Genomic DNA, 27,190 nt, shown 5'->3' on the forward strand with positions numbered 1-27,190 from the left:
CAAATTACATAACCTTCCCCTGGACTAGACAAAAAAAAATTACTAAACCCTTCCCTTAACTGAAATTGAAAAAGCATGACCCTACCCCATTTTCCTCCAGGTAACCATTCTGGACGTTTTTATCCGTCTTTAACCTCTCTTGGGTAGGGGGCAGTATTTTGACGTCCAGATGAAAAGCAGGCCCGTAGTAAACTGCCTGCTACTCAGGCCCAGAAGATAGGATATGCATATCGATTTTGGATAGAAAACCCTCTGAAGTTTCTAAAACAGTTTGAATGATGTCTGTGAGTTTAACAGAACTCATATGGCAGGCAGAAACCTGAGAAAATCCAACCAGGAAGTGTGGAAATCTGAGGATTGTAGTTTTTCAAGTGATTGCCTATCCAGTATACAGTGTCTGTGGGGTCCTTTTGCACTTCCTAGGGCTTCCACTAGATGTCAACAGTCTTTAGAACATTGTTTCATGCTTCTACTGTGAATGGGGAGAGAATAAGAGGTCTTGGAATCAGATGACTGAGAAAATGACATGAGCTCAGTGGCGCACTCCCGTGAGAGTTAGCTGTGTTCCTTTTCTTTTTTGAAGACAAAGGAATCGTCCGGTTGGAATATTATGGAAGATTTATGATAAAAACATCCTAAAGATTGATTCTGTACATCGTTTGACATGTTTCTACGAACTGTAATATAACTTTTTGGACTTTGTCTGAACTTACTGGGCGAGCACAGTGCATTTGGATTACTCGACTGAACGCGCAAACAAAAAGGAGGTATTTGGACATATATATGGACTTTATCGAAACCAATGGATATTTTTTGTGGAACTGGGATTCCTGGGACTGCATTCCAATGAAGATCATCAAAGGTAAGTGAATATTTATAATGTTATTTCTGAGTTTTGTTGACTCCAAAAAATAGCGGGTTTGGTTTCGTGACTGAGCGCTGTACTCAGATTATTGCAAAGTGTGCTATTGCTGTAAAGTTTTTTTGAAATCTGACACAGCGGTTGCATTAAGGAGAAGTGTATCTATAATTCTTTGAAAAACAGTTGTATATTTTATCCACATTTATGATGAGTATTTATGTAAATTGATGTGCTCATTCACCGGAAGTTTTGGGAGGCAAAACATTTCTGAACATTACACACCAATGTAAAATGGGGTTTTTGGATATAAATATGAACTTTATCGAGCAAAACATACATGTAATGTGTAACATGAAGTCCTATGAGTGCCATCTGATGTAGATCATCAACGGTTAGTGATTCATTTTAGCTGTATTTCTGGTTTTTGTGACGCCTCTCCTTGCTTGGAAAATGGCTGTGTGGTTTTTCTTGTCTAGGTGCTGTCCTAACATAATCTAATGCTATGCTTTCACCGTAAAGCCTTTTTGAAATCGGATAATGTGGTTGGATTAACGAGAAGTTTATTTTTAAAATGGTGTAAAATAGTTGTATGTTTGAGAAATTTGAATTATGAGATTTTTGTTGTTTTGAACTTGGCGCCAAGCTATTTCACTGGCTGTTGGCGAGTGGGACGGTAGCGTACAGGTTCACATTTTTTGTCGCCGCGCCCCTGAATTTGTTTTAAACAATTAAAATAATGTTGTGATTATGAATCCTCTTCACAATAACAAGTGTTTAACACTGTACTACTGATGCAATTAAAGCAAGCAGAGGCAGATCAACTCCTTGACATAAAACATAATGACTCACATGAATGGAAGAAAGCATGAATTCAGATATTATAAAAACTGTTTATTGATTTCAACACCAAACTCCATTATGAGTACTGGGCAATTCACCATCATATATTTCTCATCAGGGAAGATACTGTACCTTCATATCCCATGCTGACACATCATTACGATTAGTTAATTTACATGAGTCATTTTGATAACTAGTCAAAGCTTAATTAACTTTGACACCAGAAATAATACTTAAGTAGGGTACTTCCTTACCTGTGGTGAAGGTTGTTGACACCAGTTGACTTTGCTTTCCATCTTCCAGCACAGTGCAGACAGTTACTGAGTATTCAGTATCACGTTGCAGGTCAGAGAGAGTGATGCTGAGTGAAGATGTGGTAGTGATGTGTGGTTCTGTCCCTGGACAGTGGTAGGAGATCTGGTAATGATGTTGGGTTTGGTCCAATCCTGGTGGCTGGCTCCAGCTAACAGCAGCTGATGTGATGCTTACCCAGTCAACAGTCAGCTGGTCTGGAGCAGGAAGTACTAAGGAAAAATACATTATTGTTAGTGAAATAGTTTAACTCCAGAAATATATTACAGACAAGAAGAAGAGTAGTAGTAGTAAAATAGGAAAGGCCAGATTGTAATTCCTTTTGATATGGGAAGAAATAAGCTAAAAACTGAAGTCACACAACAGAAGTTCGATTTGTAATGTAACAAAAATTAAGCGTTTCGCTACATTCATATCTGATGGCACTGCACCTCTGCTAAATTAGTGCAACCACAAACAAATTAAAATAATAAAACGTGTATGCTGTGAATATAAATCCTCTCCACAATAACAAAGTGTTTATACTGTACTACTGATAAAGTTAAAGCAAGCAGAGGCAGATCAACTCCTTGACATAATGACTCACAGGAATAGAATCATGCATGAATTCAGATATTATTAAAACGTTTATTTATTTCATTACCATTCTGCATTATGAGATCTGGGGAATTCACCATCATATATTTCTCATCAGGGAAGATACTGTAACTTTACATCCCATACTGACACATTCATTATGATTAGTCCATTTACATTTGAGTTATTTTAATACAATTTAACACCAGACATAATTTTTCAGTAGAGTACTTCCTTACTTGTGGTGAGGGTTCTTGACACCAGTTCACTTTTCTTTCCATTTTCCAGCACAGTGCAGACAGTGACAGAGTACTGAGTACCACATTGCAGGTCAGAGAGAGTGATGCTGGGTGAAGATGTGGTATTGATGTGTGGTTCTGTCCCTGGACAGTGGTAGGAGATCTGGTAATGATGTTGGGTTTGGTCCAATCCTGGTGGCTGGTTCCAGCTAACAGCACCTGATGTGGTGTCCACTGAGTCAACAGTCAGCTGGTGTGGAACAGGAAGTACTAAGGGAAAATACATTATTGTTAGTGTTACAGTTTAACTCCAGAAATACAGTGCATATTACAGGAGGAAAATAACAATAGTAGTCAAAAAGTAGAAAAGGCCAGCTTGCAATTACTTTCGATATGGGAAGAAATAAGCTAAAAACAGAAGTCACACAACATAAGTTGGATTTGTAATTCAACAAAAATGAAGAGTTTCCGCTATATTCATTTATTAACGGCGCTGTGCCTCTGCTAAATTGTTGCCGACACCCCCCCACCAAAAATGAAAAATATTTAAATGAAAATAATGTTTATTATAAATCCTCTCCACAATAGCAAAGTGTTTATACTGTACTACTGATAAAGTTAAAGCAAGCAGAGGCAGATCAACTCCTTGACATAATGACTCACAGGAATAGAAGCAAGAATGAATTCAGATATTATAATAAACTTGAATTGATTTCAACACATAACAGCATTATGAGATGAGGAATTCACCATAATATTTAGAATCAGTGAAGATACTGTACCTTTACATCCCATGCTGACACATCCATTAGGATTAGTTAGTAACAATTTATTTGCACTATATATCCATAACGCATTCATTACATATCTATAAGCATTTCATGAATGTGTTATAACAGGTCATGTCATGCTATGTAGGAGCTCATATGTAGGTATCTTTATAGAAGCATCATTACAATAACAGCATAGTGTCATCATTATGGCTGTTCTCTAAAGTGTACTTCTGGCATGCCAGTGTTAGTGAATATGCCAAAAGGCCAAACCAGATTATGCTGGTATATAGCCTGTACCAGCCCCATTTCCCCACCAGCTGGAATAAAACTTCTTATTCTTCTCCTTGAGGTCAATAATGCATGAAGATCTCCACAGGGGTGAATCGTCAGGGTCAATTTTACAGATCAAAACGTGTAGTTGAGACTCATACGATAACTCTTTCGTAACTCATTAACAGACCTCCTCCACATCACAATAAAATGGGTCATACTGGTCTAACACATACATGAAGGGTCTATGTATGAATTCTATGCAGTCAAGCTAAAGTCAAATCTATTTTCCCAATCATAAAACATTTATACTGTAGCTAAGCACATTTATAGCCGAGCACTTTGTGGTAATTAACTGTATTGTTTGCCACTCTGATATATAACAGCAACATTAAATATCTACAGCGCATTCGAAAAGTATTCAGAACCCTTGACCTATTCCACATTTTATTACATTGCAGCTTTATTGTAAAATTTATTAAATCGTTTTCCCCCCCTCATCAATCTACACACAATATCTCATAATGACAAAGCAAAAACAGTTTTTTTTTGTTTTTTTTGCAAATGAATAAAAAAATAAAAAAACTGAAATATTACATTTACATAAGTATTCATGTCACGACTTCCGCTGAAGTCGGCCACTCTCCTTGTTCGGGCGTCGTTCGGTGGTCGACGTCACCGGCTTACTAGTCACCACCGATCTATGTTTCCCTGTTCGTTTGCTTTTGTCTTAATTGTACGCACCTGTTTATGATTCCCTGATTATGTTCATTATTTAACCCCCGCCTTCCCTGTTTGTCTTGTCCGTGATTGTTTCCTGTTTTGTGGTTGTTGGAGGTGTTTTCTCCCAACCATGTATTATTGCTGTGGGAGAAGTTTTACTATGGTTTTGAGTAAACACGTTTTGTTTGCACTCATCCCTGTGTCCTGCGCCTGACTCCGATACTTCTACTAACGAAATCATTACAATTCAGAACATTTACTCAGTTGTTGAAGCACCTTTGGAAGCTATTACAGCCTCAAGTCTTCTTGGGTATGACACTACAAGCTTGGCACACCTGTATTTGGGGAGTTTCTCCCATTATTCTCTGCAGATCCTCTCAAGCTCTGTCAGGTTGGATGGGGAGCATCATATGGTAGCAAAATTACAAGATTGTTATAATAATCCTTATGCACCGAATGGTTGTTTTATGCAACAGAGTAGGGTTCTTAGACCTCTCCTCATTTCTGAGTGAACTGAGAGGAGTCTTTGAAGTTTGGGCTGGCAACTGATTAAGTGATGGCTTGGTTATAAATAATTTTACAGCCACATTCCATTCTATGATTAGTGGTGCATGTGAGACGTATCTCTCCGGTCTGACTGAGTCTGCATTCATAGATAAGATGTGGTGTGTGTGACTCAAGATAGAGATAGCCTGAAGGAATAGAACAAACATTTCATTGTTTGTTCTCATACTTGCATCTGGGAAACAGCCTGGAGGAGTAAAATAACAACCCCCGTGCAGATGGACAACAGGATGAACCCAGGGTGGTTTATGGTGTCCTCAATCTGCATGGGAGGAGTGGAGCCAGCCATGACTAAGCATTTTGAGGTCTTATATATAAAGACCCTGTATTCTCTGTATGATTTTAAGCTCTCGGCAACACACACATCGGAGTGTGGGGTCGATGGTTTCATTATTGCAATAATTCATAGATATTGAATAAAGATGATTGTTTGAAGAAATGTCTCTCCCACTTGATTAGAATATTCCACGACAGTCGCTGCACAGCTATTTTTAGGTCTCTCCAGAGAGGTTTGATCGGGTTCAAGTCCAGGGTCTGGCTGCTCCGTTCATCTTGCCCTCGATCCTGACTAGTCTCGCAGTCCCTGCTGCTGACAAACATCCCCACAGCATGATGCTGCCACCCCTATGCTTCACCATAGGGACGGTGCCAGGTTTCCTCCAGACGTGACGTTTGGCATTCAGGCCAAAGAGTTCAATCTTGGTTTCATCAGACCAGAGAATCTTGTTTCTCATGGTCTGAGAGTCCTTCAGGCAAACTCCAAGCGGGCTGTCATGTGTCTTTTACTGAGGAGTGGGTTCTGTCTTGCCACTCTACCAAAAATACCTGATTATTGGAGTGCTGTAGAGATGGTTGTCCTTCTAGAAGCTTCTATCATCTCCACAGAGGAACTCTGGAGCTCTGTCAGAGTGACCATCTGGTTCTTGGTCACCTCCCAGACCAAGGCCCTTCTCCCCAGATTGCTCAGTTTGGCCGGGCGGCCAGCTCTTGGAAAAGTCTTGGTGGTTCCAAACTTCTTCCACTGAAGAATGATTGAGGCCACCATGTTTTTGGGGATCTTCAATGCTGCATAAATGTTTTGGTACCCTTCCCCAGATCTGTGCCTCGACACAATCCTGTCTCGGAGCTATACGGACAATTCCTTCGACCTCATGGCTTGGTTTTTGCTATGACATGCACTGTCAACTGTGGGACCTTATATAGACAGGTGTGTGCCTTTCCAAATCATGTCCAATCAATTGAATTTACCACAGGTGGACTCCAATCAAGTTGTAGAAACATCTCAAGGATGATCAATGAAAACAGGATGCACCAGAGCGCAATTGTGAGTGTCATAGCAAAGGGTCTGAATACTTATGAAAATAAGATATTTCTGTTTTTCGTTTTTTTTTAAATAAATTTACAACAATTTCTAAAAACCAGTTTTTGCTTTGTCATTATGCGGTATTGTGAAGAGGGAAATGTTTTCTTTAATCCTTTTCAGAATAAGGCTGTAACGTAACAAAAGGTGGAAATTAGTATACTTTCCGAATGCACTGTATGTATGAATTATATGCAGTCAATGTAATGTAATTTCTATTTTCCCCATTTATAAAGCATAACTGATCAGCATAGACTTTTCTTGAATAGATTTATCATATTCGTACTCAAACCATTCAAATTCAATTCCCCATTTCAGACTCATAGCAGTAATTTTTTTAATGAGTAAAATGTATTAACACTGGGTGGTAAAGCTAGCTAGTGTTTCCCTCCTATTCACTGATGTAGCTAGTTAGCTAGTAGCTAGCTAAGCCCCTGGCACAATGTCAACATGTTTTTCAACTTGGTCAATAAATGTTACAAAATCGTCATCAAACTCATGAAACATTTAGTTAAATGTTATTTCACTATTTACATTGTATTTTTGCACATTACAAATATTTGAAAACAGGAAAAATTATATTGCAGGAACCAGCTGCATTCATTTTGACTGCAGAGGAGAGGTGAGAGGTTAATGTGACATCACTTCCTGGCAAGACAGCCCAGCTTTTGGCTTGGCTTCTTAGCTATTTGTCTTATTTTACATTTGCAAATGTGCAATGCCAGTCATGAAATAGTGAACAAAAAGGTTAACTAAATGTTTAATCATTTTTTTGATGATTTTTGGAGAAGCAAGAGGTCAACTGTAAGTGACATTTTCACTGACCTCTCACTCTATCCTCCCGTGCAGCCAAAATGGAAAGAACCTCATGTTCCTGTCTCTTAATTTTCCCATAGTTAAAGGTTCAGAATGTGCACAAGTACAATGTCAATCTTAAAATAGTGAGATAGTTAACTGTTAACTAAATGTTTCATTTATCTTATGACGTTTATTGTCCGAGTTGGAAAACGTGTTGACATTGTTCCAGCTAGCTACTAGCTACAGCTATTTATTAGTGAAAAAAGAGGAAATGCTATCTAGTGTTAACACCCTGTGTTAGGAAGTTTTACTTACTAAAATTGTTGATGTGACTTGCGAAAGCAAACGTCCCACTTTAAATCATTCTCATATTTCTAATTATTATTATTATTTGGAACGCTACTCCTTTTACACCGTTTAACACTAGAACCGCCATAGGCAAATGGACACTGACGTTGGATTTTGTAAATCAAAAAAATATTCCCTGAGAATTATTACCACGTCCTGCTCCTTCCCTGACTTTTCCTAAATATTAATATTTTACATTACTCAATTGTCAGAATTTTTTCATGACGAACAGAAACATATTTGAAGCTGTTTACCAGTTTTTTTAACAGCTGTTAGTAATTTAAGGGGCCAAGACAAATGTGTTGAAAGGTGTTGGTACCCTGCCGCTTATGCATCTCTTTCCTCACTGAATTAATGTTGTCAATGGATGAACGGGCATTATTCAACGGGTGGTTCTAATCCTGAATGCTGATTGGTTAAAACCGCATTCCAGCCAGTGTCTATTCCACAAGCTACCACCGGCTAAATCTATGACGTTACAATCCCAATTTACTCTGTTCCATCTGACTGTGCAATCCACTGTCTCATCAGCCCAGCCAGGCAATTTATAATCTTGATCTCCACTATAAAAAGCATCTAGACATTATCTCACATTTCTTTTAGACTAACATTTAGTTTTCAAAAGCAGAGATTTGTCTCTGACATTTGCAACATTGTTTCAATATTGAAATTCTATCTCCAACTGTCCCATAGTAATGACAAGTCGGTAGTCTGGACGAGACAGACAGGCAGGCAGCGATTCTCTGCAAGTCGAAATCGTGAATCAGCTGGCATCATTTTTATGGATACATACAAATAAATGCCAATTGAAAAAAGGTCAAACAAAATGAATTGCAGCTAGTTACAGTCTTTCAAGCTTCAGTTTGAAGTGATTGTGTTAGCTGTGTTGTTGGCTAGGTCCTCTGAACAACAGTGTCCTGACGAGAGAGCACATTTTCTATGCCAGGCAAAATTGCACCTCATTAGCTCATTGTTATGGATGTATCCAAATAAATGTCCCCTAGAAAACAGCTTAAATAAATGCAAATGCAGCTACTTTTGTTATTCTGGCTGCACTGTTTGACGTGACTGTAAGTTAGCCGTAGTTGGCTAGCTAGCAAGAAAGGGATAAGAACGTTGCCAGCTTGTATGGCAATGGAACATTTAGAACGAACAACTGGGACGTGCCCATAGACACAGAATAAAAAGACTGAAAGACTGGGTCGCGTCTCTGGCTACCGAACCAATAGAACTAACAACCAGCCAGCTTGGGTTGTAACCCTAGATTTGTGTCGGGACTATATCTTGTGAAAGGATGAAGTAGTATGAATAAATTCATCAAAATAAGGTTTTTAATGAAAATGTGTCAATTATTATTTTTAAATGTTGCTTACCAGTTGTGTAAAAGTGATAATGCACGAGAAGCCTGTGTTTGGAGCATATATTGGCACAGTTTGCCGGCCCCTGACGAAGCCAATATATCCTACAAACACCGGCTTCTCTGGCATCATCACTTAAATAGAAACAGGATAGAAACTGATAAATGTGACTTCACAATTGAATTTGAATGAACTGAATGATGAGTGTGAAGAGGATGATTGATTGAATTTAGATCAATAGAGTAATGATGATGAACAATTGTGGGCTTTGTGGTAAGTGTAATTCATTTAATACGAAAGGCTGGAAATGGTATATTATCTCCCCTCGGTGTGTAGTTCATAATGGCAAGCTGAAAAAACAGAACAGGGGACAACTGAGACGGTGATCCTAACTGCCACAAGAGTCTGGCAAAAAAGACTAGCCTGCTCGCAACAGTGAACAAACAGTGACGGAAGCTGCTGCCCTCCACGCAAAACAACATCCAGCAAGAATCACATTGTAATAAAATAGTAAGTGTGGTTTGCGTCGCTCTAGGCTCTCCTTAGTGTGAAACTAACTTCCCACTGTTGAATTCACCGCCATGGATCTTTGAAAAATTAAAATATATCGCCCTGTAGCATTCACTTCTGTCATCATGAAGTGCTTTGAGAGGCTAGTTGAGGTCCATATCACCTCCACCTTACCTGACACCCTAGACCCACTTCAATTTGCATACCACCCCAACAGATCCACAGACTATGCAATCGGTATCGCACTGCACACCGCCCTATCCCATCCTCACAAAAGGAATACCTACAGTATGTAAAAATGATGTTTATTGACTATAGCTCAGCCTTCAACACCATAGTACCCTCCAAGCTCATCATTAAGCTCCGGGCCCTGGGTCTGAACCCCGCCCTGTGCAACTGGGTCCTGGCCGCCCCCAGGTGATCAGGAAACAGCAGAAGGAGCATGCCCCTAGCCACATTGACGGGACCGCAGTGGAGGAGATGGAAAAGCTTCAAGTTCCTCGGCAGACACATCACTGACAATCTGAAATGGTTCACCCACACAGACAGTGTGGTAAAGAAGGCGCAACAGCGCCTCTTCAACCTCAGGAGGCTGAAGAATAAGACCCTCACAAACTTTCACAGAAGCACAATTGAGAGCAATTGAGAGCATTATGTCGGGCTCGATCACCACCTGGTACGGCAAATGCACCACCCGCAACCGCAGGGCTCTCCAGGGCTCTCCAGAGGGTAGTGAGGTCTGCCCAATGCATCACCGGGGGCACACTGCCTGCCTTCCAGGACACCTACAGCACCCGATGTCACAGGAAGGCCAAAAAGATCATCAAGGACAACAACCACCAGAGCTACGGCCTGTTCACCCCACTATCATCCAGAAGGCGTGGTCAGTACAGGTGCATCAAAGCTGGGACCGAGAGACTGAAAAACAGCTTCTATCTTAAGGTCATCAGACTGTTAAATAGCCATCCCTAGCTGGCTACCACCTGGTTACTTAACCCTACACCTTAGAGGTTGCTGCCCTATGTACATAGACATGGAATCACTGGTCACTTTAATAATGGAACATTAGTCACTTTAATAATGTTTACATACTGTTTTACTCATTTCATATGTATATACTGTATTTTAGTCAATGCCACCCCGACATTGCTCATCCTAATATTTATAGATTGCTTAATTCCATTATTTTACTTTTAGATTTGTGTGTATTGTTGTGAATTGTTAGATACTACTGCACTGTTGAGCTAGGAACACAAGCATTTCGTTACACCTGCAATAACATCTGCTAAATATGTGTATGTGACCAATAACATTTGATTTGATGCTAGCACTGGGTGAGCATATTCTAAGAATTAGTAAACAATGTGACTTTTTGACACAAATTAGCTACTTTCACCATTATTCCAACGAGTTAGACAACAGTTAGAGGATGTTATTCTTCTATTCAAATCTGAAATCAGAACAGCAGTATCTCCTACCAATCAAACGATACAGCTGTTTTATAATGAACAAAAATATAAAGGCAATATGCAAGATTTTACTGAGCTACAGTTCATATAAGGAAATCAGTCAATTGAAAAATTCATTAGGCCATAATCTATGGATTTCACATGACTGGGAATACAGATGTGCATCTGTTAGTCACAGATACCTTAAAAAAAGGTAGGGGTGTGGATCAGAAAACCAGTCAGTATCTGGTGTGACCACCATTTGCCTCATGCAGCGTGACACATCTCCTTCGCTTAGACTTGATCAGGCTGTTGATTGTGGCCTCTGGAATTTTGTCCCACTCCTCATCAACATATCTGGCAACAGCTCTGGTGGACATTCTTACAGTCAGCATGCCAATTGTACACTCCCTCAAAACTTCAGAGATCTGTGTTGTTTGACAAAACTGCACATTTTAGAATGGCCTTTTATTGTCCCCAGCACAAGCTCCACCTGTGTAATGATCATGCTGTTTAATTAGCTTCTTGATATGTCACACCTGTCAGGTGGATGGATTATCTTGGCAAAGGAGAAATGCTCACTAACAGGGATGTAAAACATTTGAATCTTTGTTTAATCTATTCAAGAAAAGTCCAAATGAAAAATGTCAATAGGATAATTCGTAGTCCTCAGCAATTGTTTTCTGTGCTACATTTTTTTATAAAATGTTAGTCTTTCCTTTAACATTCTGTGTTGTGTCCATCAGTTAAGCATGTTTTAAATGCTTTATGAATGGGGGAAATATAAATTACTTTACATTGACTAAATATAATTCATACATATAAAGTGGGGGAAAAAAGTATTTGATCCCCTGTTGATTTTGTACGTTTGCCCACTGACAAAGAAAGGATCAGTCTATAATTTTAATGGTAGGTTTATTTGAACAGTGAGAGACAGAATAACAACAAAAAAATCCAGAAAAACGCATGTCAAAAATGTTATAAATTGATTTGAATTTTAATGAGGGAAATAAGTATTTGACCCCCTCTCAATCAGAAAGATTTCTGGCTCCCAGATGTCTTTTATACAGGTAACGAGCTGAGATTAGGAGCACACTCTTAAAGGGAGTGCTCCTAATCTCAGCTTGTTACCTGTAAAAAAGACACCTGTCCACAGAAGCAATCAATCAATCAGATTCCAAACTCTCCACCATGGCCAAGACCAAAGAGCTCTCCAAGGATGTCAGGGACAAGATTATAGACCTACACAAGGCTGGAATGGGCTACAAGACCATCGCCAAGCAGCTTGGTGAGAAGGTGACAACATTTGGTGCGATTATTCGCAAATGGAAGAAACACAAAAGAACTGTCAATGTCCCTCGGCCTGGGGCTCCATGCAAGATCTCACCTCGTGGAGTTGCAATGATCATGAGAACGGTGAGGAATCAGCCCAGAACTACTCGGGAGGATCTTGTCAATGATCTCAAGGCAGCTGGGACCATAGTCACCAAGAAAACAATTGGTAACACACTACGCCGTGAAGGACTGAAATCCTGCAGCGCCTGCAAGGTCCCCCTGCTCAATAATACATATACATGCCCGTCTGAAGTTTGCCAATGAACATCTGAATGACTCAGAGGACAACTGGTGAAAGTGTTGTGGTCAGATGAGACCAAAATGGAGCTCTTTGACATCAACTCAACTCGCAGTGTTTGGAGGAGGAGGAATGCTGCCTATAACCCCAAAAACACCATCTCCACCGTCAAACATGGAGGTGGAAACATTATGCTTTGGGGGTGTTTTTCTGCTAAGGGGACAGGACAACTTCACCGCATCAAAGGGACGATGGACGGGGCCATGTACCGTCAAATCTTGGGTGAGAACATCCTTCCCTCAGCCAGGGCATTGAAAATGGGTTGTGGATGGGTATTCCAGCATGACAATGACCCAAAACACACGGCCAAGGCAACAAAGGAGTGGCTCACGAAGAAGCACATTAAGGTCCTGGAGTGGCCTAGCCAGTCTCCAGACCTTAATCGCATAGAAAATCTGTGGAGGGAGCTGAAGGTTCGAGTTGCCAAACGTCAGCCTCGAAACCTTAATGACTTGGAGAAGATCTGCAAAGAGGAGTGGGACAAAATCCCTCCTGAGATGTGTGCAAACCTGGTGGCCAACTACAAGAAACGTCTGACCTCTGTGATTGCAAACAAGGGTTTTGCCACCAAGTACTAAGTCATGTTTTGCAGAGGGGTCAAATACTTATTTCCCTCATTAAAATGCAAATCATTTTATAACATTTTTGATATGTGTTTTTCTGGATTTTTTTGTTGTTATTCTGTCTCTCACTGTTCAAATAAACCTACTATTAAAATTATAGACTGATCATTTCTTTGTAAGTGGGCAAACGTACAAAATCAGCAGGGGATCAAATACTTTTCCCCCCCACTGTACATGTAATGTTGGTGTTAAAGATCAGAGTGGCAAACAGCATTTTAAAAACAATATATATATACTGCTCAAAAATATAAAGGGAACACTTAAACAAGACAATGTAACTCCAAGTCAATCACACTTCTGTGAAATCAAACTGTCCACTTAGGAAGCAACACTGACTGACAATAAATTTCACACGCTGTTGTGCAAATGGAATAGACAACAGGTGGAAATTATAGGCAATTAGCAAGACACCCCCAATAAAGGAGTGGTTCTGCAGGTGGAGACCACAGACCACTTCTCAGTTCCTATGCTTCCTGGCTGATGTTTTGGTCACTTTTGAATGCTGGCGGTGCTTTCACTCTAGTGGTAGCATGAGACGGAGTCTACAACCCACACAAGTGGCTCAGGTAGTGCAGCTCATCCAGGATGGCACATCAATGCGAGCTGTGGCAAGAAGGTTTGCTGTGTCTGTCAGCGTAGTGTCCAGAGCATGGAGGCGCTACCAGGAGACAGGCCAGTACATCAGGAGACGTGGAGGAGGCCGTAGGAGGGCAACAACCCAACAGCAGGACCGCTACCTCCACCTTTGTGCAAGGAGGAGCAGGAGGAGCACTGCTAGAGCCCTGCAAAATGACCTCCAGCAGGCCACAAATGTGCATGTGTCTGCTCAAACGGTCAGAAACAGACTCCATGAGGGTGGTATGAGGGCCCGACGTCCACAGGTGGGGGTTGTGCTTACAGCCCAACACCGTGCAGGACGTTTGGCATTTGCCAGAGAACACCAAAATTGGCAAATTCGCCACTGGCGCCCTGTGCTCTTCACAGATGAAAGCAGGTTCACACTGAGCACATGTGACAGACGTGACAGAGTCTGGAGACGCCGTGGAGAACGTTCTGCTGCCTGCAATATCCTTCAGCATGACCGGTTTGGCGGTGGGTCAGTCATGGTGTGGGGTGGCATTTCTTTGGGGGACCTTACAGTCCTCCATGTGCTCGCCAGAGGTAGCCTGACTGCCATTAGGTACCGAGATGAGATCCTCAGACCCCTTGTGCTGGTGCGGTTGATCCTGGGTTCCTCCTAATGCAAGACAATGCTAGACCTCATGTGGCTGGAGTGTGTCAGCAGTTCCTGCAAGAGGAAGGCATTGATGATATGGACTGGCCCGCACATTCCCCAGAACGGAATCCAATTGAGCACATCTGGGACATCATGTCTCGCTCCATCCACCAACGCCACGTTGCACCACAGACTGTCCAGGAGTTGGCGGATGCTTTAGTCCAGGTCTGGGAGGAGATCCCTCAGGAGACCATCCACCACCTCATCATGTGCATGCCCAGGCGTTTTAGGGAGGTCATACAGGCATGTGGAGGCCACACACACTACTGAGCCTCATTTTGACTTGTTTTAAGTACATGACATCAAAGTTGAATCAGCCTATAGTGTGGTTTTCCACTTTAATTTTGAGTGTGACTCCAAATCCAGACCTCCATGGGTTGATAAATTGGATTTCCATTGATTATTTTTGTGTGATTTTGTTGTCAGCACATTCAACTATGTAAAGAAAAAAGTATTTAATAAGATTATTTCATTCATTCAGATCTAGGATGTGTTATTTAAGTGTTCCCTTCATTTTTTTGAGCAGTGTATATTTAAAACATCCTTGTAGTGAAGCCGCTCAACAACTACATCAAATTAGTCATCTAACAGACTCCGATCCAGAGCAACACACAGAAGAAACCAGGGTCAACACCCTACTCAAGGGCATGTCGACAGATCTCCCACAAGGTCAAAAACGGGGAACCGAACCAGCAATCCATCAGCCATCGGCCCAAGCTCCCAACAGCCAGGCCACCAGCCGTCCAAGACGCCTGACCCCCCCCCCCGTGCAAACTGCACAGTTAATAATTATGAATGGGAAAATAGATTTGACTTTACACTGACTGCATATGTGGGACCCATAGTAACATTAGAGAATACATTATGGATATGTAGTCAAAGTAAATTGTTACTGATTAGGACATTTACATAAGTTATTTAAAGAAATGTTGACAACATACAATTTTTAAGTAGAGTACTTCCTTACTTGTGGTCAGGGTTGTTGAGACTAGTTTACTTTTCATTCGATCTTCCAGGACAGTGCAGACAGTGACAGAGTACTGAGTACCACATTGCAGGTCAGAGAAAGTGATGCTGGGTGAAGATGTGGTAGTGATGAGTGGTTCTGTCCCTGGACAGTGGTAAGAGATCTGGTAATGATGTTGGGTTTGGTCCAATCCTGGTGGCTGGCTCCAGCTAACAGCAGCTGATGTGGTGTCCACTGAGTTAACAGTCAGCTGGCCTGGAACAGGACGTACTAAGGGAAAACACATTATTGTCAGTGCTACAGTTTAAAGTTATTTAATATTCCCATTAGTTAAATTTTTTCCATATAGAATGGGAGGCCGACTATGCTTGGATGCATTATTTGCGGTTGAATTGATGACATGTTGGCGGTAGCCTACCTGACTTTCTGCCTGGAATGTGGAAAGCCGACTTAAACAATTTCATCAAACGCCAAGGGGAATCTGTTTGGGGACATCGATATGAATGTGTTTTCACAACTAAATATATATCATTAAACTGTTGACTGCCCCTCAACAAAGGAATGAAGGAGAGAGAGAGAGAAGAGGAGATGGAAACACTGTGGAGAGATATTCTGTTGCTGAAGGTAATGTGTCAGGCTATTAATTATAACAATATAAACTAGAGGTGTTCCAGTACCTCCCAATTTACAAATTAAGCACTGATTGTTGTGATAAGAAATCCACTCCACAATAACAAGTGTTTTACATAGTAATACTGATACAGTTAAAGCAAGCAGAGGCAGATCAACTCCTTGACATAATGACTCACAGGAATAGAATCAAGCATGAACTCAGATAATATTAAAATATTTATTCATTTCACCACCAAACTGCATTATGAGATCTGGGGAATTCACCATCATATATTTCTCATCAGGGAAGATACTGTAACTTTACATGCGATGCTGACACATCCAATATGATTAGTTAATTTACATTAGAGTCATTTTGATAACTAGTCAAAGTTATATCAACTTTGACACCAGACATAATACTTAAGTAGAGTACTTCCTTACCTGTTGTGGTGAGGGTTGTTGACACCAGTTGACTTTGCTTTCCATTTTCCAGTACAGTGCAGACAGTGACAGAGTACTGAGTACCACGTTGCAGGTCAGAGAGAGTGATGCTGTGTGAAGACGTGGTAGTGATGTGTGGTTTTGTCCCTGGACAGTGGTAGGAGATCTGGTAATGATGCTGGATTTGGTCCAATCCTAGTGGCTGGCTCCAGCTAACAGCAGCTGATTTGGTGTCCACTGAGTCAACAGACAGCTGGTCTGTAGCAGGAAGTACTAAGGGAAAATACATTATTGTAAGGGCTACAGTTTAAATCCAGAAATATTTATCAGCAGAAAAAGTAGAATGGCAGTCGAAAAGTATAAACAAACGGCTCCCTTTTGATATGGCAAGAAATAACATAAAGCAGAAGTCGCAAAACAGATGTTACATTTGTAACATAAGAAAAATTACAAGTTTCCACTACATTCATTAAGCATCGGCGCTGCACCTCTGCTAAATTGTTGCTGCCACGCTAAAAGAGAAGAAAGTAAATGAAAATAATCAATAAAGAGTTTAATTCCAAAATAATATATCTATTTTTAGAAATGTAGGTGAATTAGATTTTATTGTTTAAAGAATCTGTGAAAGAGATCATTGTGTTTGTTCACTATCTAGTTGTGGCATGAGGTTATTTAATGACAGAAATGTATTTGTTTAAAATGTATCACAAATATTTGCAAAGGTAGAAGAAAAAAAACATAAATAAGTTATTCAGACCCTTTGTTATGACACTCGAAATTGAACTCCGGTGCATTCAGTTTTCATTGATCGTCCTTGAGATGTTTCTACAACTTGATTGGAGATGATATGGAAAGGCACACACCTGTCTTTATAAGGTCCCACAGTTGACAAAAACCAAGCCAAGCCATGAGGTCGAAGGAATTGTCCATAGAGGTTCGAGGCAGGATTGTGTCGAGGCACAGATCTGGGGAAGTGTAACAAAAAGGTCCCCAAGAACACAGTGGCCTCCATCACTCTTAAATGCAAGAAGTTTGGAACCACCAAGACTCTTCCTAGAGCTGACCACCCGGCAAAACAGAGCAATCGCGGGAGAAGGGCCTTGGTCCGGGAGGTGACCAAGAACCAGATGGTCACTCTGACAGAGCTCCAGAGTTCCTCTGTGGAGATGATAGAAGCTTCCAGGACAACCATCTCTACAGCACTCATATAATCAGGTATTTTTGGTAGAGTGGCAAGACAGAAGCCACTCCTCAGAAAAGGCACATGACAGTCCGCTTGGAGTTTGCCTAAACGAGAAACAAGAATCTCTGGTCTGATGAAACCAAGAAAATTTGGTCGAATGCCAAGCGCCACGTCTGGAGGAAACCTGGCACCATCCCAACGGTGAAGCATGGTGGTGGCTGCATCATGCTGTGGAGATGTTTTTCAGCGGCAGAGACTGCCAGACTAGTCAAGATCAAGGGAAAGATGAACGAAGAAAAGTACAGAGAGATCCTTGATGAAAACCTTCTCCAGAGTGCTCAGGACCTCAGACTGGGGTGAAAATTCACCTTCCAACAGAACAATGACCCTAAAGACACAGCCAAGACAACGCAGGAGTGGCTTCGGGACAAGTCTCTGAATTTCCTTCAGTAGAAATCCCGGACTTGAGCATCTCTGGAGAGACCTGAAAATAGCTGTGCAGGGACTCTCCCCATCCAACTTGTCAGTGCTTGAGAGGATCTGCAGAGAACAATGGGAGAAACTCCACAAATACAGGTGCGCCAAGCTTGTAGTGTCAAACCCAAGGAGAATAGTAATCACTGCCAAAGGTGCTTTAACAAAGTATTGAGTAAAGGGTCTGAATACTTATGTAAATGTAATATCAATTGTTGTCATTTTACATTTGCAAAAATGTCTAAAAACCTGTTTTTCCTTTGTCATTACGAAGTATTGTATGTAGATTGATGAGATTTTTTTTAACATTTAATCTATTTTAGAATAAGGAAAAAGTCAAGGAGTCTAAATACTTTCCAAATTCACTGTATATATGTACATACAGTACCAGTCAAAGGTTCGGACACACCTACTCATTCAAGGGTTTTTCTTTATTTCTACTATTTTCTACATTGTAGAATAATAGTGAAGACATCAAAACTATGAAATAACACATGGAATTACGAAGAAACCAAAAAAGTTTTAAACAAATCAAAATATATATATAATATATTTGAGATTCTTCATAGATGCCACTGATTGCCTACACGTGTTTATATATATATATATATATATATATATATATATATATATATATATAATATATATATGTGTTTGTGTATATATATATAAAATAATTCAATATTGTAATATGAGATATGTATGTAAAACATTTACTGTTGACATTTTTGTCAGTTAGAAGATGGTTTTATCCAGAGCGACTTAGAGTAAGTACATTCATCTTAAGATAGCTAGGTGAGACAACCACATATCACAGTTAAATATAGAGGATATGGACAGTCCAGTCCAGCTAAAGAATAGATATACATTTTCATACACGTCTAACATTTATTAATAAAAAATCTGAGACTGGTAATATTTTACACACACATCAAGGTAACCATACACAATCATTTCTAAACTCTTCCAATCCTCTTCACAATAACACGTGTTTTACACTGTATTTTGAATGAAGTTAAAGCAAACACAGACAGATCAGCTCCTTGACACAATGACTCACAGAAATTAAGGTAAACATGCACGCAGATATAAAATATCACATTTGGTGCTGAAAATTATTTCAACACCAAACTGCATGATGAGATCTGGGGAATTCACTATGATATATTTCTCATCGGGGAAGATACTGTACCTTTACATCTCATGCTGACACATCCATTAGGATTAGTTCATAGTCAAACATCAGAGATAATACTTATGTAGGGTAAATCCTTACTTGTGGTGAGGGTTGATGACACAAGTTCACTTTGCTCCCCATTTTCCAGCACAGTGCAGACAGTGACAGAGTACTGAGTACCACATTGCAGGTCAGAGAGAGTGATGCTGGGTGAAGATGTGGTAGTGATGTGTGGTTCTGTCCCTGGACAGCGGTAGGAGATCTGGTAATGATGTTGCGTTTGGTCCAATCCTGGTGGCTGGCTCCAGCTAACAGCAGCTGATGTGGTGTCCACTGAGTCAACTGTCAGCTGGTCTAGACCAGGAAGTACTAGGGGAAATATATATTATTATCAGGACTACAGTTATATTAATATATTATAGGAGAAAAATAGAATAGTAGTTGAGAAATAGAAAAGGCGGCCATGCAATTCACCATGATATATTTCTCATCAGGGAAGATACAGTACCTTTACATCCAACGCTGAAACATCCATTAGGATTAGTTCATAGATTAGTTCAGGATTAGTTCATAGTCAAACATCAGAGATAATACTTATGTAGGGTAAATCCTTACTTGTGGTGAGGGTTGTTGACACCTGTTGACTTTGCTCCCCATTTTCCAGCACAGTGCAGACAGTGACAGAGTACTGAGTACCACCTTGCAGGTCAGAGAGAGTGATGCTGGGTGAAGATGTGGTAGTGATGTGTGGTTCTGTCCCTGCACAGTGGTAGGAGATCTGGTAATGATGTTGGGTTTGGTCCAATCCTGGTGGCTGGTTCCAGCTGACAGCAGCTGATGTGGTGTCCACTGAGTTAACAGTAAGCTGGTCTGGAGCAGGGATAACTATTGGAAACAGATTATTGTCAGTACTACAGTTTTAATCCAGAAATATTTATCAGGAGAAAAAGTAGAATAATAGTCGAAAAGTACAAAAAAAATGCTTTTGATATGGGAAGAAATAATCTAAAGCAGAAGTCGCAAAACAGAGGTTAGATTTATAAGCAACAAAAATTACAAGTTTCTGCTATATTCATTAAGCGTCAACGCTGCACCTCAGCTAAATTGTTGCTTCCATTCAAAAAAGAGTGAAAATTAAAGGAATACTGTGACCATCAAAACATTTTTTAATTCCAACATGCTATATATCTATTTTTAATTAATTATGGTAAATGTGATTTTATGGTTTAAATAATCTATGAAAGACATTGGTGTGCTTTTACACTATCTAATTATGGCATGAGATTGCTCAATGACAGATGTATTTCTTTAAAATCTATCCCAAATTCTTGCAAAGGTAAAAGAAAAAAACAAACATAAATAAGTTATTCAGACCCTTTGCTATGTCACTCGAAATTGAACTCTGGTACATTCAGTTTTCATTGATCATCCTTGAGATGTTTCTACAACTTGATTGGAGTCCACCTGTGATAAATTCAATTGATTGGAGATGATATGGAAAGGCACACACCTGTCTTTATAAGGTCCCACATTTGACAGTGTATGTCAGAGCAAAAACCAAGCCATGAGGTCGAAGGAATTGTCTGTAGAGGTCCAAGGCAGGATTGTGTCGAAGCACAGATCTGGGGAAGTGTAACAAAAAATTCTGCAGCATTGAAGGTCCCCAAGAACACAGTGGCCTCCATCTTAAATGCAAGAAGTTTGGAACCACCAAGACTCTTCCTAGAGCTGGGAAACTGGTCAAAATTTAAGGAATGATGGATGGCACTAAATACAGGAAAATTCTTGAGGGAAACCAGTTTCAGTCTTCCAGAGATTTGAGACTAGGACAGAGGTTCACCTTCCAGCAGGACAATGACCATAAGCATACTGCTAAAGCAACACTTGAGTGGTTTAAGACCAGCTGCAAGTCTGGAAACATTTAAATGTCTTGGAATGAACCTAGTCAAAACCCAGACCTCAATCCAATTGAGAATCTGTGGGATGACTTAAAAATTGCTGTACACCAGCGGAACCCATCCAACTTGAAGGGGCTGGAGCAGTTTTGCCTTGAAGAATGGGCAAACATCCCAGTGGCTAGATGTACCAAGCTTATAGAGACATACCCCAAGAGACTTGCATCTGTAATTGCTGCAAAAGGTGGCTCTACAAAGTATTGACTTTGGGGGGGTGAACAGTTATGCACGCTCAAGTTCTGTTTTTCTTGTCTTATTTCTTGTTTGTTTCAACCTAAACAAATATTTAGCATCTTCAAAGTGGTAGGCATATTGTGTAAATCAAATGATACAAATCCCCCAAAAATCAATTTTACTTCAAGGTTGTAAGGCAACAAATAGAAAAAAATGCCAAGGGGGGTGAATACTTTCGCAAGCCACTGTATATACATGGTACTGTCAGAGCTAGAAACACAAGCATTTCGCTACACCCACAATAACATCTGCTAAACACGTGTATGTGACCAATAACATTTTATTTTATATACATAAATTATATACATACAGTGCATTTGGAAAGTATTCAGACCCCTTCACTTTTTATACATTTTGTGACATTATAGCGTTATTCTAAAAAACATATTTTCTTCATCATCAATCTACACACAATACCCCATAATGACAAGGCAAAAAAATGTTGTCCAAATTTCATTTCAAAATAAAATATCACATTTACATAAGTATTCAGACCCTTTACTCAGTACTGTGTTGATGCTACTTTGGCAGTGATTACAGCCTCGAGTCTTCTTGGTTATGACGCTGGAAGCTTGGCACACCTGTATTTGGGGAGTTTCTCTCACTCTTCTCCGCAGATCCTCTCAAGCTCTGTCAGGTTGGATGGGGAGCGTCGCTGCACTTTGCTCCGTTCAGCTTTCCCTCGATCATGACTAGTCTCCCAGTCCCTGCCGCTTAAAAAAATCCCCACAGCACAATGCTGCCACCAGCATGCTTCACCGTAGGGACGGTATTGGTCAGGTTTAGACAGGTGTGTGCCTTTCCAAATCATGTCCAATCAATTGAATGTATCACAGGTGGACTCCAATCAAGTTGTAGAAACATCTTAAGGATGATCAGTGAAAACAGGATGCACCTGAGCTCAATTTCATGTTTCATAGCAAAGGGTATGAATACTTATTCAAATAAGGTTCTGGTTTTTATTTGAAGAAAAATTAGCAAACATTTCTAAAAACCTGTTTTCGCTTTCTCTTTATGTGGTATTATTTGTAGATTGATGAGGGGGAACAACAATTTTATCCATTTTAGAAATGGCTGTAACGTTACAAATTGTTGAAAAGGTCAAGGGGTCTGAATACTTTCCGAATGCACTGTATATATATTAAAATATGAATTTCATACAGTGGACTCCATGAAGTGGACATGTATTGTTTTATTAAAGTATCCCACAAATACACATTTCAAATCCAGAGCCAAAGCAACAACACATTTTCAATGTCCAAATACTTTTGGACCTCACTGTATAAACTCAGCAAAAAAATAAACATCCCTTTTTCAGGACCCTGTCTTTCAAAGATAACTTCACAGATCTTCATTGTAAAGGCTTTAAACACTGTTTCCCATTCTTGTTCAATTAACCATAAACAATTAATGAACATGCACCTGTGGAACGGTCGTTAAGACACTAACAGCTTACCGAAGGTAGGCAATTAAGGTCACAGTTATGAAAACTTAGGACACGAAAGAGGTCTTTCTACTGACTCTGAAAAACACCAAAAGAAAGATGCCCAGGGTCCCTGCTCATCTGCGTGAATGTGCCTTAGGCATGCTGCAAGGAGGTATGAGGACTGCAGATGTGGCCAGGGCAATAAATTGCAATGTCCGTACTGTAAGACAGCGCTACAGGGAGACAGGACGGATAGCTGATTGTCCTCGCAGTGGCCGACCACGTGTAACAACACCTGCACAGGATCGGTACATCCGAACATCACACCTGTGGGACAGGTACAGGATGGCAACAACAACTGCCCGAGTTACACCAGGAACGCACAATCCCTCCATCAGTGCTCAGACTGTCCACAATAGGCTGAGAGAGTCTGGACTGAGGGCTTGTAGGCCTGTTATAAGGCAGGTCCTCACCAGACATCACCAGCAACAACGTCGCCTATGGGCACAAACCCACCGTCGCTGGACCAGACAGGACTGGCAAAAAGTGCTCTTCACTGACGAGTCGTGGTTTTGTCTCACCAGGAGTGATGGTCGCATTCACGTTTATCGTCGAAGGAATGAGAGTTACACTGAGGCCTGTACTCTGGAGCGGGATTGATTTGGAGGTGGAGGGTCCGTCATGGTCTGGGGCGGTGTGTCACAGCATCATCGGACTGAGCTTGTTGTCTTTGCAGGCAATCTCAACACTGTGCATTACAGGGAAGACATCCTCCTCCCTCATGTGGTACCCTTCCTGCAGGCTCATCCTGACATGACCCTCCAGCATGACAATGCCACCAGCCATACTGCTCGTTCTGTGTGTGATTTCCTGCAAGACAGGAATGTCAGTGTTCTGCCATGGCCAGCGAAAAGCCCGGATCTCAATCCCATAGAACACGTCTGGGACCTGTTGGATCGGCGGGTGAGAGAAATGTCCGGGAACTTGCAGGTGCCTTGGTGGAATAGTGGGGTAACATCTCACAGCAAGAACTGGCAAATCTGGTGCAGTCAATGAGGAAGAGATGCACTGCAGTACTTAATGAAGCTGGTGGCCACACCAGATACTGACTGTTACTTTAGATTTTGACCCCCCCCCCCCCTTTGTTCAGGAACACATTATTCAATGTGTTAGTCACATGTCTGTGGAATTTGTTCAGTTAATGTCTCAGTTGTTGAATCTTGTTATGTTCATACAAATATTTACACATGTTAAGTGAGAGGATGTTTCTTTTTTTGCTGAGTTTATTTACAGGAAATAACCTGTACCTTTACATCCCATGATGACTAGGGCTGTCCCGAGTTTGTTGACTGTTTGGTCGATAGACTGTTGGTCGACCAAGATTTCTCCCCCCCCAAAGAAATATATAATATCATGATGTACAAGACACCTGTCTGATTTGCGCCTGTCTGAGTGGACTGATCCATTGTGGAGGCAGTGGGGATGGCACAGTCCATCACTCTAAGATATGTACTACTGAAATTGTATATGGTCATATTACATGGGAACAATGGTGCAACACTCATACAAATAATATTATTTTAGAACAGATGCACTTTCTCCCGTGTTGGATAGCGGTCGCTGTCCGCTGTCCTGAAACATACCAGTGCGTTGTTGAATTGGCGCCATTTCCTAGACCATGTTGCTATGTGCATAATAGCAAACTTAACCAACATATTGGTGTTGACAACAATGTGGTGGAGGCAGCAGCAGAGTTAGGAGATGAGAAAACAGCGCTTGCCTTAATTGTCGAAGAAAAGTGAGAGAGGAAACCCAAACTTAATTACGTCTCTATTCATGAGCTTAACGGTTAAATGTGCCTAGCTTTATAAATCATTCATATATATCTACAGAAATAAGACAGATCCTATTCTGTTGCCTGTTTGAGTGTTTGTTTAATAGCCTACTGATTCCGTGAGGACCAAGCCAATATACAAATATAGATTTGTGAAATTGTTTTACCTGAGCATAACCTAAAAACGAACAACTTATTAGCCTACTCTGTTGTTTATGTTTATGTTGTTGTTGACTGGGCTCATTGTTTTGTTATTATCATTAGTAGGCTTAGTATAGCAGCTTTGTATAACAACCATCTAGCTGTAGGCCTAAGTGCGCATCCTGTTTAGTCTTAATACAGTAAATTACTTAGGCCTACATTTCAATACTTATGTAAGCTACAGTACTGTATCAATCAATCATTCATTTGTTCATGTCATCACACAGCATACTGGTCATTCATGATCTGAAATGCAATCAATCATTTTTGTTTTAAAATAAAATAACGCGACCTTGATTAATTAGCGTAAACAATAAATAAACCGTTTAAATTTGGAAATTGCATTCACGAATGAATGCGACTGGTTTTAGTCTTTTCTGTAAAAAAGGCTTTAAAAATGTTTTTCTAACAGACTCTCTGGTACGCTTATAACTTATTTAGTGTTGTTCACAGTGTTCCAAACGATCCGAGAAATTATATTGCAATCTAACAGCATCTGTTTGGCACCCATAATAAGGCCACTGTCAGAAGGGTGGGTGTAGTTGGTGCATGAAGTCAGGCGCAGGAGAGCAGAATGAGTGAGCAATGTAACTTTACTCAGGAAAAGGTACAAGGTAACAATTACACTTGACCAAATAAACATAACGTAACAATTACGCACGGGTACACATAGCACCGGTTGAAAACCCAGCCATCAAACCAAACTGAACAACAAACAATCCCGCACAAAACCATGGGGGGAACAAAGGGTTTAAATACAGGAAACAATAAAGTGAATGCAAAACAGGCATGAGAAAACAGGGCAAAACCAAACTAAAAGGAAAAATGGATCGGCGATGGCTAGTAGACCGGCGACGCCGACCGCCGAGCACCACCCAAACAAGGAGAGGAACCGACTTTGGCGGAAATCGTGACAGCCACAGCGCTTGCTCCTCACGTTGTTTAACTTGATTTCAAGTATTTCAAATTTATTCCACACATCTGACTTCCCCTTTACCTCCTGAGCAAGCAATAAATATTCCCCCATTTAGAGTTTATTTGTCACGTCCTCTGAAACCATTTTGCTGTCAACTGTGTTATGGTGTTCAGGGTTTGTTATAACCAATTTATTGATGTGATTATATGCTATAGGTCAGGCTCTATTGGTCACGTGCATGCGGTGCATACATGTGTCACGTAAAGAGAGCCAGGGTTGAGGAAATAGGGAATGTTTTTCTTAAGCAAATGAAGGATTTCAGTGACAGAACTTTTCGGTCAGAAATGGATGTAATTATGTTGCAGCTTCAGCAACAAAGACAGCACGACAAACACTGTTGATGTTCTGTGGTGGTCGCTGCAACAGGGAGGAGAGCGAGACAATGGGTGCTAGTCACACAGTCACTCAATGTCATTTCTTTTAACACAGCAAGTCTGAGCCCGCCTGGCACAATCAAATCAATTGCGGTCAGACTGTCTCCAGTCATTTGTGTGTCTTCATTATTTAATCAAACAGTGCGCTTAAAGCTTCAGACAAGCTCACTGCATATATGTGACTGACCGGCTCAAATCAGTCTTATGTAGCAACATTTGTAATTGTGTTTTTTATATTGGATAAAAGTAGAGACTCAGAGCTACAAAAAAGGTATATAATACACTACAGTTGAGAAACAATGGGAAAGTAATTTTACTTTGATAGTTGATAAACTTGTAAACTCATTTTTGAGAAAATGGCCTTTGAATATTTTGGCACTACTACTGGAGAGCCCTTCTTTGTCTACACCCATTCAGAATCGTTCACACCCTCTGAAGCTTTAGCCCCACCCATCTCTTTAAGGGTTGATCCAAGCGTTCTGTACTAACAACAGCAGTCAAGTATCCAAGCTAACTTGCTAGCTACTTCCAGACACAAATGAGTGAACAGCTCACTGAACACTACTCGCCCTAGCAGAGCTGGTTTGGCTTTCCAGAGTATTGGTGACTGCAACTATGCTGTCAGAATGTCCGTTCATAAATTCAGAGCATTTCGATCTTAGAGCGTTCAAAGCGCATAATGGACGCTCTGGCCGATGAGTAGGGTTGACCCGAACGTTCTGACCTCACAACGGCAGTCAAGCACCCTAGCTAACTGGCTAACATTGACTAGCTTGCTAGCTACTTCCAGACACATAATGAGAGAACGCTCCACTCTGAC

The 27,190-nt window shown here is 40.6% G+C and overlaps 1 protein-coding gene across 1 annotated transcript in view; it reads right to left on the reverse strand.

Moving 5' to 3' along the window:
* LOC106610493 (fibronectin) overlaps positions 1-27,190 on the reverse strand; it is a 112,046-nt gene that overhangs the window by 35,690 nt on the left and 49,166 nt on the right. Inside the window, 7 exon segments of the mRNA XM_082978280.1 lie at positions 1,957-2,226; positions 2,830-3,099; positions 15,481-15,750; positions 15,899-15,961; positions 16,537-16,809; positions 19,470-19,739; positions 19,986-20,255. Of these exon segments, the coding sequence (XP_082834406.1) occupies positions 1,957-2,226; positions 2,830-3,099; positions 15,481-15,750; positions 15,899-15,961; positions 16,537-16,809; positions 19,470-19,739; positions 19,986-20,255 (1,686 nt within the window).

This window comes from Salmo salar, chromosome 08 (assembly GCF_965601325.2).
Source record: "Salmo salar chromosome 08, fSalSal1, whole genome shotgun sequence".
NCBI classification, from domain to species: Eukaryota; Metazoa; Chordata; class Actinopteri; order Salmoniformes; family Salmonidae; genus Salmo; species Salmo salar.